At 48.9% G+C, this 19,654-nt stretch overlaps 1 protein-coding gene across 25 annotated transcripts in view; it reads right to left on the bottom strand.

Annotated features, from left to right (window-relative positions):
- Positions 1-19,654, bottom strand: part of LOC122389594 (twitchin-like) — a 124,846-nt gene that overhangs the window by 65,728 nt on the left and 39,464 nt on the right. For 21 of the 25 annotated variants that reach the window (XM_043381769.1, XM_043381776.1, XM_043381782.1 and 18 more), the window contains 29 exons: positions 19,043-19,195; positions 17,254-17,301; positions 16,587-16,622; positions 15,317-15,467; positions 15,083-15,147; positions 14,672-14,843; positions 14,234-14,373; positions 13,760-13,885; positions 13,436-13,580; positions 13,016-13,155; positions 12,561-12,705; positions 11,354-11,498; positions 10,963-11,087; positions 10,331-10,472; positions 9,456-9,628; positions 9,097-9,138; positions 8,598-8,804; positions 7,441-7,581; positions 6,960-7,124; positions 6,560-6,684; positions 6,068-6,245; positions 5,612-5,762; positions 4,913-4,936; positions 2,525-2,661; positions 1,927-2,090; positions 1,493-1,634; positions 1,109-1,257; positions 667-817; positions 174-328 (listed from right to left, as the gene is read on the bottom strand). In XM_043381769.1, coding sequence (XP_043237704.1) covers positions 174-328; positions 667-817; positions 1,109-1,257; positions 1,493-1,634; positions 1,927-2,090; positions 2,525-2,661; positions 4,913-4,936; positions 5,612-5,762; positions 6,068-6,245; positions 6,560-6,684; positions 6,960-7,124; positions 7,441-7,581; positions 8,598-8,804; positions 9,097-9,138; positions 9,456-9,628; positions 10,331-10,472; positions 10,963-11,087; positions 11,354-11,498; positions 12,561-12,705; positions 13,016-13,155; positions 13,436-13,580; positions 13,760-13,885; positions 14,234-14,373; positions 14,672-14,843; positions 15,083-15,147; positions 15,317-15,467; positions 16,587-16,622; positions 17,254-17,301; positions 19,043-19,195 — 3,837 coding nt within the window. The remainder of the gene's footprint in view (positions 1-173; positions 329-666; positions 818-1,108; positions 1,258-1,492; positions 1,635-1,926; positions 2,091-2,524; positions 2,662-4,912; positions 4,937-5,611; positions 5,763-6,067; positions 6,246-6,559; positions 6,685-6,959; positions 7,125-7,440; positions 7,582-8,597; positions 8,805-9,096; positions 9,139-9,455; positions 9,629-10,330; positions 10,473-10,962; positions 11,088-11,353; positions 11,499-12,560; positions 12,706-13,015; positions 13,156-13,435; positions 13,581-13,759; positions 13,886-14,233; positions 14,374-14,671; positions 14,844-15,082; positions 15,148-15,316; positions 15,468-16,586; positions 16,623-17,253; positions 17,302-19,042; positions 19,196-19,654) is intronic. The other 4 variants (XM_043381791.1, XM_043381950.1, XM_043381897.1 and 1 more) reach the window with 2 other exon arrangements.

Raw genomic sequence — 19,654 nt, 5'->3', positions numbered from 1 at the left:
AGGATGGCTATCTCAGTTTCAATCCCCATGTTAAAGGTGGCCCTTTTCCTTTAAATGAAACATTTTTGGCGATGATCGACAATGAATGAATAGCAAAGAAGAAATACAAACAGGAATTCTATCTCCGTCCCTCGTGGTAATGCCATACACTTTCTCCCACGCCCCGGACCGACCTTGATCCTGTCGGAGGGCTGGATCTGGTCGCCGTCCTTGGTGAACCAGCTGAGAGTCGGCGGCGGCTCTCCCCGCACGTTGATGGCGAACTTGTGCGACTTGTTCACCTTGATGGTCACCGTGACCATGTTGGTGCGGTCAATGTGCGGCTTCACTGCGGAACGCAGACGCATAAAATGGGCAACTCATCATGGATAAACACAAAGTTGTGAAAATAGCGTAACGTCACAGAATTGATAACGAGTAATACAGGTTACCGATAAACAGTTTTGGATAAAATGTTGCCTAGCAAAGCGATAAAGGAATTCCTTCGCATCGATCAACCAGGCAGTTTTTCAATCTTCCGTGCCTGCCCTGGCAGACTATAAAAAATGTACGAATAGCTGGCCACATAAATCTAACAAATATCATACGGATCATATACGAATTAGCTACGAATACGACTACATCAGATATGATCACCCGGTCAGCACATGACGTGTCCGCACGTACGATTTCTGTGTTTGCAGAGGTGGTTGCCGGTGGGCTCGGAGGGCTCCGACTTTCCGGCCTTATTGACGGCCCGGACGCGGAACTGGTACGTCATCTGCTCCTTGAGACCGTTCACCTGCACCTCGGGCTTGTCGTCGGGCGTCTTCGTCACCTGAGGTCAGACACAAGGGGGGGGGGGGGGGGGGTCAGTCGTGGTGACGGCACTTTTGAGCGGTTAAGTGGCGGGCTTGCTTCCCTACTAATAAAACGCTAGAGATTCCCTCTTTCCTAAAGACTGTATCGACGGTAGACATATCTCAAACATTTGCGCGAAGTTTGGATCGTATCAATTGGTCTATGCATTTATGTCACACGAAGGGTCCTAACAAACTCGACACAAAACGCGAGTATATATAATGATTAGTAGGGCCATCGGTGTCCGGTGACGATACCCTGCGCCCACCTCTGCCCAGTCGGAGAACTTGTCCTTCATCTCGACCACGTAGTGCAGGATCGGCCGGCCGCCGTCCTTCTCCGGCTTCTCCCACTTGAGCTGCACCATCTTGTTGTCGTAGTCGACAATTTCCGGCTTGCCCGGCTTACCAGGCTCGTCTGAGAAAGGCAACAGGGTTGTCGGCTCCAGCATAAAACGCTTATTATTTGAGAAATAGCCGAGGCACCTGTAGCAGCAAGTGGTCAACGATAATATGAAATCGACATATTAGTTTGGGGGAATATGGACGAGCTGCGATAAAAAAGAAGCAGAAAAATTGTGACATGTTGTCTCTATGCCCAATAAACTTGGATAGTTGCGTCGTGTTGAGCACAGTAAATGTCATCTACTTACCGTACGGGTTCCTGGCCTCGATGGCCTCATCTGTCTCGAGGGGCTCCGATTCGCCCTCCTTGTTGACGGCCCGCACGCGGAATTTGTACTTCTTGCGGGGCGTTAGGCCCTCGATCTTGAACTCGGTCTTATCCGGACCGACCTACGAAAAGGTGAACATGCGGCTGAATGACGGTGTCAAGAATAAATTGCCAGTGCCAATGACACTCCCAACTAAGCTATGTGTTCTTGAAAATAACTGAGATAATATTTGACAACCAAGCATCCAAGCTCTGATGACCAGCATACATCGCGTTAACTATTTTGCAATGCTCGACCAATCCTCTTCAACGTCAAACATTCGTTAAAAACACGACACATCGTCAGTCAAAGAAGCTGGACTCACTCTCCCCGCTACATGTGTACTTCAAAGGCACTCTACTCTCGTCTCTTACCTCTCCGGCGGGCACCCATCGGCCCGTGTCGACGTCCATCTTCTCCACCACGTAGCCCTTGAGGTCGGTGCCGCCGTCGTCCTTTGGCTTGTTCCACTTGCAGAGGGCGCGCGTCTCCCGCACGTCCTCCACAACCAGAGGACCCTCCGGACGGGACGGCTTGCCTGAAAAGGCACAAACGGTGGTTAGGGACCAGGTGGGAGTGTGTGGTAAGTGGTGACGGTCTTTTTGGGAGAGCACGTCGAGTAAGTTCCTCTGAGCTTGGATGGCGCATGGAGAATGGTTACGAACGTGATACTGCAGTAGCGGGAGGCGGTTTTGAAATTCGGACTATTAAGATTGCCAAGAAGACTGCTCACGCTCCAATAACAAAAAGTCTGATTCCACAAAGGCAGTGATGAATAGACAATTGATGGTCTGTACCGGGAAACAGTCACTGTGCGTTGCGGAGCAGCCTAGCGCTGAGGACGAGTCCAAAAGCAATGGCCATTACACTTCTGGTACGCTTGAAATTATCATGCTCATCACGGTTTCCTGATTTCAAATGACTCATCCCGTGCTATAAGTAAATCTAACCCATGCTGATTGGCCGTCTTACCGAGCACGATGACGTCACAGATGCCCTCGCAGGTGCCGGACGAGTTGGAGAGCACCAGCCGGTACTTCCCAGAGTCGGGGCGCTCGCATTTGCGCACGGTAAGCACCGTGTTCCGCTCGTACTGGTCGATGGTGGTCCTGTGGACGGCGGGGCGGGAGGGTCACACACAGAGTTCGGACAGCAGGGTCAGTCGGCGGGGGTGGAGGCGAAGGAAGTGGCAGGGCTGGTGTGACTGCGGTGGAACGGTGGTTGAGGGTGAAGTGACGTGTCGTTGGCGAGCAGGTGCAAGAGAAGTGTGAAGCAGATGTAAATCATCGTGTAAGTTCCAGTGGAGGGAATTATACGAATGTGTATCCCAGACATTATTCTTAAATATAAACGATCTGATTGTTGCAAATGTTGAAGAAAATCCTGCCTAAAGCATGATATATTATTAGCATGATTCATCATTCGCATTAGCATCATTCATCATTAGCATAAGAGTACCTACAGCGTGAACGATATTAAAATTTCCATGTTTCTCTCTGCCTGTAGCGTTCTGTAGTCGGTACCTATTCAAAGGCATGTCTTATTAAAAGGATTTGAATTTTGTCAAAAAAAAAAAAAAAAACGCCGTGCTCAGTCTGAAAGCGAAGGACCAGATAACCGTCTTTCTTTTTTAAAAATGTGGAAATATTCCAACGTATAAAGGCTAAATATCAGGAAAGTCCTCATGTATAGTAGATATAGTCGTGCCCTGGTCCGAATGATTGAGTGGGTTGCATGTAGCCCCTGTGCTCGTTAAGTGGAGCCCCCATTGCGTGATGACACCAGTAACTCACTCGTCCTTGCCCACGCTTGGATTACTTAGCTATGCTCGTTAACTAGTGCATTTTATCTATTTAAAATACACTATTGTAAAATCATTTTAATTTACTACAACGTGCATACAGCAGAAGAACAATTTAGGACAATCGCCATCAGGGCCCGTGAGCAAACCTCCCCGAGTCTTATTTCGAATAATTTTCAAATCTGTAGTTTGATTAAAAATCGGCATAATTCTAAGAAACATGTTATTCCACGTTAAATTTCATGTTCCTTTTATCACGTTAAATTTATTGTTCCTTTCATAAGTTCGAGGGGAAGAACCGTCAGCGCGAGCGTGATGGAAAACTATGCCAATAAATCTAAAAATGACAAGTATATCATTTCAATCTGGCAAAAATAAGATTTGCCAGCATTCTGTAAATAATACAGATATTAGATAGCTCACGGGCCCCGAAAACTGTCTATGAGAATAACTTCTAATAACCTCGTAAAATCGTTGTCATACGTTCAAAAATATTCTCTTTCGAAAGAAAACACAAACGCAATGAAGATTCAGACGCATGCCTGGATGCTTAAAAATAAACTTGGAAAGCAGTATGCAGAAGAAGAGCTGAAAAGTCAAAAGAAATAAAGAGACTCGTCGACAGAAGAAATGCTGAAAGAAGGCTGAAGAAACTGCAACAGAGGAAACCACCTGAAAAGTAGATAAGTGAAAGTAGCGTAAGTAAGCATAGCTAGATTACGAGAAGCCAGCGTGACGAAGGACAGACAGAGGCAAAGGTTTGAGCAGAGTTTAGTGTATTTTGAGTCGGAAGAGCGGTTGGGGGAGGGTGTCATGCCCTTGTTGATTGTTTTCCCATTAATTGTTTTTGCTGATGTGTCGTGGTTACGCCCAGGTGTGGGTAGGTGTGCGGACGCTCGGTGCGTTTGAGGGCGGGGTCAGGGGTAAGTGGCGTTTGCCGTGGCCGCCCCCTAGTACCATAAGAACGACGGACGAGCCTCATCATAAGATTCGGTACATTCACTACGCTGCTAAATTGTCTATCAGCGCCCGTTTGTCTCAGATACCTCGTCCGTGGTTCTTAGTACCAGAGGGCTAAACCCGTGTCTGTAAACCTCACAAGCCGAGTGACTTAGCAGTCGGGAGAGTTGAAACACAGACACGGCGAGACAAGTGTGAAACACATTCGGCATGTGAATAAAGAGTAGAAAGTGAGAGTGAGCAGTTGAGAATAAAGAAAGAGCGATTCTACAGTATCAGAGAATATTTGTTATGTGAAACTAAGCTGAAGATGTTAGTCATGCAGTATTGATGTGGTTAGCCTATTTAGATCAAGCTTTGAATTTTATCGATGCTTGAACTCCAACCTCGAGCATTTATGTACGTAAAGCGATAATGCGACACACACTATAACTACTGCGTTAATGAGCCGTTAGAATGGTTTATGTTAAATGTGGAGAGAGATGAGTGTAAGGAAGAGTCAAACAGCGATGCACTTTCGATTCATATCAGAGATCTATTCGAGTTACAATACGCAATCTACAAAACAGCTAACACCGTACAGATTCGTATCATGTCACCTTCCGAAATCAGCGTCTGGCAGCCTGAAAGAGGGCAGAGTCACTGATCATCACTGGAGCAGCCGGTCACAGCACATGTCTGCACTATATTGTATCGGCTCCATGAAAACAAAACAATACACATTAGTTGGTATCGTAACACGTAATGCGATAGTGCGTATGAAACGTATCGTTGTCATATTGCGTGCCCAGGGTTACATATGAAGGCAGGCTGGCAACTCTGTTGGAAGGTGCCCAGGTACGGGAAGCCAGAAAAAAACCTTTTTCAAGACTATTCGAAGTGCTGTTGGCGAGTTAGTAGATAGTAATAAAGTCGAAATGGCATATAAAAATGCAATATAGGTCGTACCGCAACATAAGCATAAGCATATTTCCATCGAATTTGTGTATGTTTATCTTCTGAGCTTATAAAATGATTTGGTGTCTATGTTTTTGGTCATATACAGGTGATCTCTGCGAGGTAAAAATCCATGTCATGTTTCAAGCAAGCATCTGATCGTTTCCAATCTTCGAGAGATGATTACATAGGAAAAACAGCGAAGTAAAGGAAAGCCACGTTAATGAAGTTCCAGCCCGAATGAAGCCGAATGAAGTTCCAAAGTTATAAACTGTTGGGACCATTTGATGTTTTTATTTCTGACCGACGTTGTCTTCAGGACAACTTTGATCATGTCTAACCCATCCGCCCCCGATTCTTACTTCTCTGTGTCCTCGAAGAGCTCGGTCTGGTTCCTGTACCAGTGCACCTCCGGGTCGGGCTCGCCGCCGTACTGAATGTCCAACACAATCACCTGGTTCTTCTTGATCACCATGTTCTTGAACGCGTCCTTGTTGATGATGTACGGCTTCACTGTGGGGGAGAACATTAAGTGCAAGTTATTTGACATTGCCGGACCGTGGTCGATGGTCCATTGATAAACACACAGCGTTATCGAAGGTTCTGTAGTCCTTTGATTGATTTTTGTCGTTTGTTTTGTTTCGATTTTCTGTAGCCTCGCTCAAAACAACGATTTTCGAGTTTGGTGCCATATTCCGAAATCTGAGCATGCCTAATCTTCACTATCGTTTATGTGACCATATCTAGTTTCCCACTTAATAAAAGCCTTTGTCCTCCTTTCCCATCACAGCACCGACCTCTGTCCTCCTCCCACTCACCGAAGCGGCACTTGGCGATGATGGGTTTGGTGGGGTCGGACGGCTCGCCCTTGCCGCCCTTGTTAACGGCCCGCACGCGGAACTCGTACGTCTTTCCCTCGGTGAGGCCGTCGATGGTGCCGGACTCGACGTTACCAGGGATGTACTTGCCCTCCACCCAGTCGTTGCTGAACTTCTCCTGTGAACGGAGATCAGGCGCAGTTGAGGAATGAGCTGCAGCTTGCAGGAAAAAACAAGGGTCTGTTGATTTTTATTCGCTGATTGTACGGGCAGCAAAATAAGCGATTGCACTTATTGCATCATGCACAAAGATTGTTCAGTGGAAGTTGGAACGAAGCGAAGTTACACCATGCGGGCCATATCTGACCCGCATTTACGAACACAATGCAACATTTTGAGTGAATGTCGACCATCAAGACCTGCCGCCATACAAACGGCAATGCCATGAATCTTCTCCAAATAACTAAGCAGTAATATGGCCTCGTCCCTGACCTTGAACTCGATGACGTATCCGGTGATGGGCGCGCCGCCGTCGTTCTCCGGTTTGGTCCACTTGAGGTCGGCGTGGTCCTTGTCCCAGTCGGTGAGCTCCACGTTACCCGGTTTACCGGGCTCGTCTGTGGACACAGGAATACAGTCAGCGGGAATGATAACGGTTTCACTGATAGGGAGCGGGATGAAACTACTGAAGCAGTTTAGCGGTAATCCAAAGAATCATGAGCATGCATAAACAGCTGAAACAGTTCACATTTGACCGATGCAACGTCAGAAAAGCCGGAGTTCTGTGACTTTCACCACAAATACTTGACAAGAACGAAACAGGTTACCTCGCCCATTCACTGTCTCTCGTTTCATATTTTTTTCCCGGACAGTGTCGGATCAGTCTGCTCACCCCACGGGTCCTTGGCGATGATGTCGTTCTTGGCCACTCCCGGCTGCGACTCGCCGATCTTGCTCACCGCCTTGACGCGGAACTTGTACTTTCTCTTCAGCACCATGTCCTCGCACTTGAACGAGGTGGCGTTCGGGCCGGCCTCGCCCACATTCTCCCAGCCACCTGATGGGATGGAGGGAGGGAAAAGACGATGGTCCGTGATGAGAATAAAACATCGCCTAGCTTGTTTATGCTGGGCTCGCCCTTTACTAGTTCAATGTCTTTGAATGTGATTAGATCGAAAAAGGTCGCTGCTATGCGCCAGACCATAAGCAAAGTAGTTACATCCGTCAACCTGGAAGTCTGACAACACATGACAAAAAAATAACAATTTTGTATATACGCGTGGACCAGCTTGGGACCAACGTCGAACAACCACTGTTCACATTTCATATCTTTTTATATGTAAGTCCTGAGCGCGATCAGCACACGCCCGTACCGATTTTGCCGAGGTCCTGTTTTTCGATGACGTAGCGCTGAATCTCTGATCCGCCGTCCTCGGCCGACTTCTTCCAGTGGATCATGCAGTGTTTGGCAAACACGTCCTTAACCTCGACATCACGCGGAGGCTGGGGCACGTCTGAAAACGGTGCGCACGCGGTGTCAGCCGTCGGGAACGTGGGTTATCTACGGTTAGACAAGCGACAGGAGCGGGAAACTGGTGCGACACTCAGTGGAAAATGGCTGAGAACAGGGATGGGTCATAAGCATACCTGGGGTGGGATCTCGTCCTCTCATGTAGGTTTTGCTGAAATGCATAAGTGCGCTTGCAATCGGGCTTCAGTAATCGTTTCGAGAAATGTTACACACAATTAGAAATGAAAGTCATAGCACTGATGATCAGGATTCGTAGTGAATATATGGAAACGTATCGGTAACGAGGCTGTGTTACGACTCACTCAAGCCACAGTTTATAAAATCGACATTCCTGTCATCTGTTCAGATAAGTGTAATGCATTTAGTGCAGCAAACAGCAAAAAAGTCAACAGCTGCGCCTCTACTTCTGTCCCGTTGACGGGCTCTGGGCTACTGATGCTTAAATATTGAACTACTGATGCCGACAACTTATGAGCAGTGAGATGTATCATGCGTACCGTTTTACCCTCTGCTGCCGGGACTGTTCTGGCGCCTGCAGAAGATATCGATGCAATCCTGAGATGAGGCAGCAGTGGCGGTGTTGGAAAAGCACAGTAAATGCAGATGTCAGTGTACGTACACACAACATAAAATCGCGGGTTTGGGTTACAAAATTGTCATGCGACAAAAGGAAGAATAGCTACTCATTCCGAGTGGGGCAAAATAATACCGTTAAACTCATGCGATGAAAAAGTCGGACAACAGCGAACCAATGAACAAGAAAGTACAGTATTCACAATATGTTAGGCCAGAGCCCGATGTTTGTGGCACGGTGGGGCAGACAACACCGAAAAACAGCGTGAAGTCGTGTGGGACGGCATGACAGGGCCGGCCCGCGGCCTGTCGAAGTGGCCTGGGCCCAGCGGTAGACACCCCGGCAGTCCGCTGCGGGGAGCCGCACCACGTGAGGCCGCACCCAGTCGTTAGCTCGGACCCGCCTCGGATCCCGCGCCCAGTTACCTTGCATGTTGATGTTGACTGTTTTACTGTCCTCGCCCTGGCCGTTGGAGATTTTGATCTCGTAATCGCCAGCCTGGTCGCGGGTGGGTTTCTTGAACGTGTAAATGACGGACTTGTCCTTGATGACGATCTCGACGTCTTGTTTGGAGAGAGGCTTACCTTGACGGCACAGCTTAGCCTCCATCTGTGTCTGCCGCTTGCCGCTCACTGTAAAATGTGCTGGTCAGGGTCTGTGTCCGATGATAACGGGGTGTTCATACGGCAGAGAACGGCTCTACGGGGTAAAAAAAAGTGAAAACATGTGGTCTCGTTGTATGTCAATGCTCAAAACATACAGTTGAATTGAACCATAAAACCGAAAATATATTCATGTTGTTTACAAAACCTCTTGTTGAGTGAACCTCAGTAGGTATGCACAAAATATTCTGAAAAGTTGTGTGTTGTGACTCGTGCACCAACTAATCATGAACACATGAAAAAGTAAATCGCATGTTCTTACCCTTGTACGGCACTTCAAAGACGAGAGGCTTGTTGACAGGACCTGGAGGGAAACAAAACAGAATGGATCAGTTTCTTCTCGGAATCGGAAACAAAAATCATGCGAAGCTTCCCTAAAAACCCATGTCTTCATTTCAGCGAATCATTTGCCACACTTAACCATACAATATATGTATAATTGTGCTGACTTCGCAACTTATCGCTACAACTGTTATCTTACTGTAAACCGTAAAAACCCACGTTTCAATGCGTAATATAAACTTATAGACATAGTTACGTCTACATAAACTTCAAACCCTCACTTTTCGCACAGCTCCAAATTGTCCGCCAGCGACGATCGACTTTCGATTTCACACTCACCGACCACGGGTCCGTCGAACTTGATTTTGGGCTTGGTCTCTCCGCGGATAACGGAGAGGTGGCCCTGCGACTCCAGCTTGCCGGACTTGCAGATGTAGTCACCCTCATCTGTCAGCTTCGCCGAGTTGATGATCAGCTGGTGCTTGCCACCGCCCAGGTTCTTGATCTCAATCCTGAAACGACAGATTCAATTTTTATGTTTCTCTATGAACCAAAACTGATCACAGTTCTTACGCATTTTATCTTGACGTCGATAAGCGTGTCCATGTCTCACGTTTTGCCACGGTATCAAGTAGGATGAATCGATTATTTCTAATTTGCGTCTGCTCGAGGTAACAAAGACGCATGCCTCGTGTACTTTGGTGTTTTATCCTTGCCCTTCCACCCAGTGGCCAGACTTCGAGCCGTTTATCCTGACTGATGGTTACGTACCGTTAGTTCTGATCGGCCGGTTTGTAAATACCATTCGCATTGGCCGATAATTCGGTCGATAGTTACGTACCGTTGCTCCTGGTAGAGTCGTCGGCTACGTGCCGTTCATTCTGGTCTATGGTTAGGCACCTAGTACATATGTCCCGGTCGATGATGTGTTACGCACCGTTCGCCCTGGTCGATGATGTGTTACGCACCGTTCTTCCTGGTCGATGATGTGTTACGCACCGTTCTTCCTGGTCGATGATGTGTTACGCACCGTTCGCCCTGGTCGATGATGTGTTACGCACCGTTCGCCCTGGTCGATGATGTGTTACGTACCGTTCGTCCTGTTCGATGATCTGATACGTACCTTCGTCCTGCTCGATGATCTGTTACGCACCTTCGTCCTGGTCGATGACCGGTTACGTACCGTTCGTCCTGCTCGATGATGTGTTACGTACCGTTCGTCCTGTTCGATGATCTGGTCGCCGAAGAACCACTCGCAGGGCGCCGTGTGGTCGGCCATCTCCACCTCCAGTACCACCTTCTCACGCTCGATGCCCTCCACGTCCGGCAGCAGACCCTTGCTGAACTTGTTCAGGTCTGCGGTGACGGGACAAGCAGACGGTTAGACAGACGCACCTAAGTCACCTAGTCTATTCTACATTACAGCCCACCAGTAGCGGCGGAACCCATTCAATTAAGGGGGGGGGGGGCACTGCCGACTTTTGGACCCATTATTTCCATGCAGCGCCCATGATAGGGCTAATGTTAAAATGCCAAAATCAAAGGGGGGCACGGTGCCCCGGTGCCCTCCCCGTTCCGCCGCCCATGCAGCCCACGCCAGTGGCAAAATAGTCAGACAACCATAGCTTACAGCCTATTACAGCGGCGGGACTGAACGTCAGAAGGCCACGGACGTGTTTTCTCCGTGGGGCGAGCAGTCTTATGGGGACTTCGGTAGAACGTAGGGTTTGGGTATTTGTGTGGTTATAACAGCACCAAAGTGTCACATGGTAGCGGACAGTGTAGAGCTACATTCGAGTGTCGGCGGTTACAACTTACAGCCAACAGTCAACCGGTTCGCACTCACAGTTGACGCTGAGCGGTGCCGAGGTCATATCGTTGTTGGACTTGGCCATGAACTCGCCGGCGTCAACCAGCTTAGCCGACTTGATAATCAGCTGATGCTTCTTGCCGTCGGAGACGATTTTGACGCTGAGATGGAGAAAAGAAGCACTTTAACATCGTATTGCAGTGAAAGAAGGGGAATGCTACCGTAGTTCGCAATAATGCGGCGAATTTGATGCGCCAAAGCGGCAAGAAATTAGCGGGGGCAGCTAAAAAAAAGTTGTCGGTGTTTCTCGACAATCTTCCACTAGATGTCATCTTTGAACCTAAGTAGCACAATAATTTGATCTCACTGATGGTGGCACAAAGCGTAAAGATTGCCTATTTCACGATCGATTCATCGGTGCACGTACTGTTTTCCGTCGGGCTTGATCTCTTGGCCGTCCTTGAACCACTTGACGTCGGCGTCCGGGTAGTCGGTCTCCACCTCCATGATGATCTTGTCCTTCTCAAAGTTGTTCATCGGCTTCAGCTTCTTCTTGAAGCGCACCGGACGGTCTGCAAAGGCAGAGTAGTGAGAGTAAGTCGGAAGGGGAGGGACGTATTGAACTCGCCCAACATGACCTCACGAATGCGAGTGTATAGGACAGAGCGACATCGACATTTATCCTATGTAGGTAAAACAAAGCCAGGGGATTTTGTTTGATTATTATTGGCGCTATCAAAAGCTGTTGTAATTCACGGATTTCAACATTACTACCAGTATAGCGCCTTTTGTGGCGACTAACGGAGCGAGCGAGAGGGTGGGCCTTGCACGTGCGAAATTGCGAGGGGGTACCTCCAACTGACTTGTGCACGGCACCTTACTAACCGGTCTCTAGCGATGTGCCAAATTTGAGCACAATCGGCCCAGCCGTTCTCGAGATCTGGAAGCGGCACCCTGCACGTGCGCACGTGCAAAATGGGTCCCAACTGACTTGTGCACGGCACCCTACTAACTGCTCCGTAACCGTGTACCAAAGTTGAGCGCAATCGGTCCAGCCGTTCTCGAGATCTGGAAACGACCCCTGCACGTGCGCACGTGCAGCAGCACCCCAACTCTGGCACATGGATATGCATTGCCTAGTGGGTGCCTACCTACATGCCAACTCTCAGCGCAATCGGCCCAGTAGTTACCGAGATATTGCAACAATTACAAAAGTGACACCTCTTCGTTTTGCCCGTGGCACGTGCATAAGGGGTCACCCACATGCATCGGGAATAGTGCAATACTTGGTAGAAGGAATGGAGCTACCCTACAAAAATTACCGCATGTAAATCGGTCAAGTGGTTGCTGAGATATAAGCCTCGCAAAAGCGTGACCACGGCCGGCCGGCCGGCCGGCCGCTCATACTCAGAAATTTCCGTTAATCTAAGGAAAGACTACGCTCGCTTCGCTCGCTCCGTAACCATCCTGCAAATACGAAATAAATGTAAACTACGTGTATATGCGTTAGATCGTATTCAAAACTGCAGATCATTGCCAGAGAAAAGATTAGGTTTACCGGCAGCAATTTATCAGCCCCCCATCCCAATAAAACTACTGCCAGCTATCCCCACGACGTCCCGCTGGTGTCTTACCGGTCAGTGACACTGTGCAGTCGGTGCGGTCCTTCTGCCGGAACAGGCGGCAGCTCCAGGCGCCGGCGTCCTTCTTCTTGGCGCCGCGGATCGTCAGCCGGCACGTGCCCAACATGTCCTTGCCGATGGTGTAGTGCTCGCTGTCCTACAGATGGTAGGGTGGATGGGTAGTCACCAGTTGTAGTGGTGTGGGGAGGCAGACATTACAAAAGGAGGATTTTTTCCTTTCTATAGGGGCGGTACTCGATGCAATGGCATTGGCGACAGATGATGATAGCTTCGCGTGTATAATGGTACACAGTTCGAATGTGTAAGACTAGTAGTATAAAGAACATCCAAGATACCACTCATGGGTTCAGATATAAGGCATGAAACAAATCAAGTGCTTCACTGTTAAAAAAAAACACATACAAACGAAGGATGTCTCGGATGAACGTCACCACTGCAGTACTTACATCGACCTGGTTGTCGCCGTGGTACCAGTGCACAATAGCCTTGTGCGAGTTGACCTGGCACTCCAGGGTCACATCCTCCTTATAAAAGCCGTCCACGTGCTTGGGCAGGTCCCGCACGAACTTGAAGTCCGGGTCGGCAGCTAGAAAGAGAATGGGACTCGTTATAGCAAAAATATTTGTTGTTTGGACAATGAAAACGGTAATGACTACACATAGTCGTGACACACAGCTGGGACGAAAAAAATGATGCACGCGATTTGGCATGTGGCAGTCACGTTCTACTTTAAGGCCAACCCCTTTTCGAGGCCCAAAGTTGTAAAAGCCCTATGAAGGATAATCATGAGATGTAGGCAACTACTCTCACTCCACTGAACAGCGTAGGGAGGATCCAGTTTTTTACAGAACATCCTGGCCACTCACGCTCGACAGTCAGGAAGGCCGATGTCTCGACTCCGCCCAGGTTCAGCGTGTATTTGCCCGAGTCCTCCACTCGCGGCTTGTCGATGATCAGGCAGTACGTGTCACCTTCGTCCTTGAACTGGTACTTGTTACCCGGGAAACATTCCTGTGAAAACGGGGAAAGGAGCTCAGTAGCATGTTTGGGTAACGGTTCAGTACAGATGAGTCTCATATGTCCCTCTGAGCGAATAGCGAATAATAGTTCGCGACGTAAGACGGCAGTCGGCATCCTCTTTAGAAAGGGAAGGAGTCTGAACGTGAACCAATGAAAAGAAAAACACTTACGTCTCTCTTGTGCATCCACTTGGGTCGCATCTTGGAGCGCGAGAAGACACACTCGAACTTGGCGAACTTGTCCTTGCCTTCCTTGACAATGACGTCCACCATCGGTTTCAGGAACGTCTCCTTCTTCTGCGATCGGACAAAATAACAGCATTCAAACACTAATCATAACTTCAGACCGAAGCCCAAGTTGTCAGGAGAAGCAGCGGCTATAAGGCGAATAGCAATACTAACACTCGGAGTCAACAACCATCGGTGTGAGAAGTGTGCTAATAATTCGTGCTTTCCGATTGACAATGAAAAGTGACCGGTGTATACCAAGTACCAACTAACCTGTCTAACATGTGCATATTTTGTCAAAATATTAGTATATCTCAACAGGTATTCGATTCACAATTACATATGATAGATGTGTGCGTGAAATTGCATTCCAATAGAGCGATTATCAGCTGTAAGCTGCGTCCGTCGGTTACGTACCCGTTCGACCTTCTTGAGCTGCGGAATCTGCGGCTTCTCGACCTCCTTGAGATCGCCCCAGTCCGGATCACCCTTGTCTTTGTCCCAGGCCTTGTAGCGGCGCTTCTTCAGCATGGCACGGAAGTCCATGCCAGACGAATCTGCACACAGCGACAGAATCCAACACTCAATCCAACCCCTCAATCCAATACTTGGGCGCGAGATGATCCCGATACGCTTAAAGAGACAATAGTAACAATCAGTTCCTTCAAAGGGACACAAACTGGCTACGAAATTACATTTTATCCACATTTTCAGTACTCTTTCGGGGGCAATTGTGATAAATATAATGCTGCTTCAACAAAACCCTAGCACGTAGTCAGTATACCGCATAATGCACCCCTTCAGCTTTGGCAGTAGCCAGTAGCCACCCTGTATTTCGTTCGCCTCCGTCCGTACCGCTGACGAAGACGGTGAACTCTGCGGCGTCCTCGCCGTGCTTGTTCTGCACCACCACCTTGTAGTGACCCTCGTCGCTCGGCTTGGCCTTCCTGATGCACAGCATGATGGTGCTCATGTCGCCGCTGGTGATGAACTTGTAGCGACCGCCCTCGCAGATCTCTTGGATGCCCTGCGGAGGAACAGAAGAGATCTCTCATGTTTGCAACGACATGTCGTATGACGTATGTTATAAGTTAAGACTTGGTCGGATACAGTTTTCAAGAGGAATTTATTGCGTGGTAAATATTCAAGCTGACTGGCAGGTGCAGTTTTTAGCATGGATAGATGGCATATATCTACACGCATCTATACGATCTATACGTTATCTACACGACACGATACAACGCTCAAGCCGTTAACAATACGCACCTTGTAGAATTTGAACGTCGGCGCCGGGTTGCCCTCCACCGTGAGGATGCAGAAGGCGTTCGCATCTGAAATAAAAAAAAACTCAGCCGTCTGCCCAAATCAATAAACATGCATCCAGGTTGTCGATGTCATCTAGCCTATGTCTATGTCATCTAACGACATCTATCCTCTTCCACCATCCCACAGATAGCCATATCTCAGCTAAAAACCACGTTTTGACCCTCGATGCCTCACCCTCGACGACGGTGTAGCTCTCCTCGATGTCGACGATGGACGGCGGGCCCGGCTTTCCGATGGCCTTGAGCGGCGTGGACGGCTTGTCGATGAGTCCCTCGATGTCGGAGACGGAGGGACGGCGCACCTCAGCCGACGGACGGCGCCGGCCCTGCGCGCCCGACCGAGACCGGGGTCAGGCGGGAGGGTGCGGTGGGGGGGGGGCGGTTCGGGTAATCCGGGGGGGGGGGGGGGGGGAGTCACCGAATTAGGGGCAGGCTTGTAAGTCACTGGGCTGTTGAGGATATACCTTGAGCGATATTCATTGTACTCTGCTTTGGAAAAATGAATAAAGGCATGCGTTATGACGGAAACCGTTAGCCTTTTAATATTATGTTCATATAAAATAATACAGGAACACCACTTCTCGTAGGTGCATAATATTTAAATACATTTATGTAAGCTGCGCTGAACAAAAGTTACCTACTTACCATATAATAAGGAAATAACGAATGGATCTTACCAATGCAACTTTGGTCATACAGCACAGGTGGGCTTACGGCACAATGTTTAATCTTGCTGCACAAGATAAAAGACAACACACAAGCTAGACGTAACGGTCCATAACACTACTACAGGAAAGCAACTGACATGAAAAGGGACTCACGTAGGCAGACTAGCGAGATCGATACAAACAACATTCATGCGAAAACATCACGAGAGGCATACATACAGACTAGGCAGAGCAATACGATTACGTTGAAAAACTACGAAAGATTCAAAACACGGTGTTCGAGAAAACGCTTTTAAATATTTCAAGACAAACATCATACTTGCGAAACGAATAGCTATGACAGAGAGCGAAGAACAGCTAAAATAAGGTGCAAACGGCATCAAGGTCTAGCTACATTGACATCGAAAATCTTACGACGAGGGAGCTCTACCATTGGAGCAGAGGCACTCGCCACAGCGTTGCATTTCACCCAATTCATGGCAGACAATGATATGATATACTCAGCTATACTCTGCCAAGTCAATGAAGCTCAAACGATCATCAGCCAGCAACGCTGTGTGACGAGTGACCCTCTGTGCCCAGTATCTGTCAGAGCTAGACGAGCCCCACAGCGCCGCCGGTCCCGAGCTAACCGGTACCGCACCAGGGGCACCGGCGTGCCTCTGGACGGTTGTGGCGGCGAGGGCGGGTAGGACATACAGCGAGCGAGCGGAGAGCAACGGACGGACAGCGTGTGAGACAGCGCGGCGCGGGAGGGGCAGAGCAAGCGGTGTTTACCTGAGCGCCCATCTCGCCGGGACGCAGTTTTCCGGCCTAGTCAAGCAGAGAGGGCTGGTGTCAGAGGCTGGTAGGCGGTCACGGCGGGTCGGCTGGGCGGCACTACAAACCACACCCCCCTGCCCCTGCCCTCCCGACGGACGCCGCCGGCGCCCCTCGCCCGCCCGCGGCACAAATCAGCAGAATTAACCAAGCTGGTGTGTATGTTCACAGAGCGTCAGACAGCATACCAGGCTGGGTGGCAGCCCGAGCCGTCCGCCGCGCCCTGCGGTGTGGCGTCAAACGCAAATCAAACAATACCCCAACAGAACAGAACCATATCGGTGTTGCTAGCAGCGTTACAGATGCATTTATCTTTGTTCAATTGGCACTTGTGATTAAGTTAGCGGTTCAGTGGCGTCGAGAGCGCTCACACGGCGGGTTAGCCCTGGAACGGTTGGTCGGTTATATCACCCGCGCGGAGCGGGTTGGTGTCAGCCTGCGGCGGGCGGGGAGGTGTGAGAGTCCGGCGGAAGGCGGGCCGATCAGTGGGGGTCGGGGGAGGGAGAGCGTCAGGGGGTGGCGACAAGTGAGAGATCAGTTCATTCAGTTGGCGGTAGTTTGAAGTTAGTGGGGTACCGCGCCGATCCCGGGCGACCGGCAGGGCACGAGCGCAATATCACTTTACCTGCTTGCCCCCCTCTAATATTTCGCCGGGTCGGGCTTTTCTGTGCTCCTGAGGACAGAACGAGCCATGCTGAACACACGGCACAGGCGCTGATCCGAGCAGCTAGCCACCGAGGGGACAGCAGACCGACAGAGTCGCCGACAGGTTTCAGTCACAACACTAGAGCGGAGTTACAGTGGAGAGACATGGAAAATGTAGGTATGCAGAGTGTATAAAAAGCGACATAAAGATGTATAGCAACATCTTGAGAAAAGTACATAATGCATAATAATTATGAAGATTTTTGAGAAATTCGAGAATGAGAGCATGCCAAAACGAATATTGAAAGACCAGAACCAGCGATGAATAAAACTAAAATGATCAGAAAAGATGATAACTTTAGAAGTTTTGACGCTGAACAGAACGTTGTGGTTCTTGTTTTACACCACAGAATGCACGCAAAGAGATCAAACATACATATTTCAGCAAAGAGAAAGCGAGAGAACAGCGTCCTCACCGCAAGAGTTGGCTGCGCCTTTCACTAACCGCTCGATATATCCCGACTGGGGTCGTAATGACGGTACAACTTCGTAAATAAATTGTTACAGAACTTACAATTGAGCCTCCGTGTGTGTAAGCCCATGTGCGTGTGCGAGTTTGTGTATGTTGGATGGGTGCACAGATGATAAACACAAGTTAAATACAATGAAATGGACAGAAACTGTGATAAACATTGTACACTATAGGGTTCTATAGGGCTCTAAATGGGAACATCGAAATCCTAGACACACATAGAATATCCCTAGAATCAAAATACAAACGAATAACAAACAGTGCATGACCTTCTTGCAAACTGACAGAAACAGTGTATATGTACCACTACATTGTTAAAAACTATGTAACTGCAGGCAAACAACAGGAATGGTGCAAAACTGGCGACCAAGTACATGTAACGTGCTAGGTGACAAAATTGCAGGGACTCTGCGGTAAAATATACCATGAACAAGCATAAAGTTGCACAACAAGTAAAATGTAAACGTAAGACATGGGACACCGGACAGGAATCGGATTAGCTTTGTAAAGGTCCAGGATTAGACGAAATCGATGCGATAAAAATCCTTCAATACCCATATCATTCATCGGCTTTGGAGAAGGACGAGTTTAAGGGGCTGCTCCACTTGACAAACCATCTTGCTGGACTGTCCAAATGTGCCATGGTCGCATCGATCCCACTGGCCTTCTCGTCCAAATGACTCTAAACCCCTAGCATTACCTATTTGATATTACCCATAAAGCAACTCGGAGTAATGACCATTGAGTAGTGAATACTTTGCATCATCACAATTTGACGATTCAGTATGCTACGTAACAAGACGATATTTTGTGACGCAATATGCTCGTCTTATGTAATAGGCATATGTTTTACTATGTAAGTACCTGATAATATTTTTCAATAATATTCCGCGTGATATCGAAGCACGCCGCCGTTCACAAAGGCCGACCCTAAAACGGCTGATAGGGCTGATGGACATGTATGAATAAGGGAGCTGATTTACGCTGAGGGGAGGTGATGGGGGCCGAGGCGACGATAATTTGCGCCCACGTGAGCTGATGTATGTATGTATGTACGTTGAGTCATAGTATGTTGAGCTGAGCTGGTGGACGCGCACGTACGCAGAGTGGAAGTGATGGGCGCTGAGGGGGCTGAGGGAGGCCGAGGGGATGCTGATTTCCGCCCATGTGAGCTGATTTGTTCTGAGCTGAGCTGGTGGGCACTGATGGGATTTAATGGGGGCCTGATTGGACTCACGTCGTCGGCGATGATGATTGATGCGCGGCGCGGCTGCTCCTCAGGCGGTATGAGCGAGCCGCGCCGGCTGCCCGGCTGGCCCGGCAGCAGGCTCGACTTGCGCTGCTGCTCCTGCTGCTCCTGAGCGATCAGGATCTCCGGGTTGGGGCCGCCCTGCAGCCGCCGACGGCCACAAACACGGGCACAGGGAGACGCAGAGAGAGAGAGATAGGGGGTGGAGAGAGGGCACTCCGTGAGTCAGGTGCAGTGTACAGAGACGGCACACCGGCCGGTACACGCAGAGAGATAGGACACAGCTTCATATACAACGTGTAACATAATATGCAGTAGAAATGGACACAGGAGCGTATTCACAAAAGTTCCATACAATAAGAAACGCAGAGCATGTCACATTCTAACATCGCTATATCGTGAAATCAGCGGGACATGCTACTTTGAACAATTAGGTGAACACATAAGCACAATAAAATACAATGACAGAGAGAGACTACTGTGCACGAACATATTACTTTCTTTTCGTTCACCTTCATTCCACCATGCAATGATACCACCTCGCATACCTAAAGAAAAATACAGGCCAACCTGGTCGTATACAGCCGACACTATACGCTA

Source organism: Amphibalanus amphitrite, unplaced genomic scaffold, assembly GCF_019059575.1.
Source record: "Amphibalanus amphitrite isolate SeventyFive unplaced genomic scaffold, NRLGWU_Aamphi_draft 000019F_arrow, whole genome shotgun sequence".
NCBI lineage: Eukaryota > Metazoa > Arthropoda > Thecostraca > Balanomorpha > Balanidae > Amphibalanus > Amphibalanus amphitrite.
Note: the sequence above shows the minus strand (reverse complement) of the source record. Positions and strands in the feature narration are given on the sequence as shown.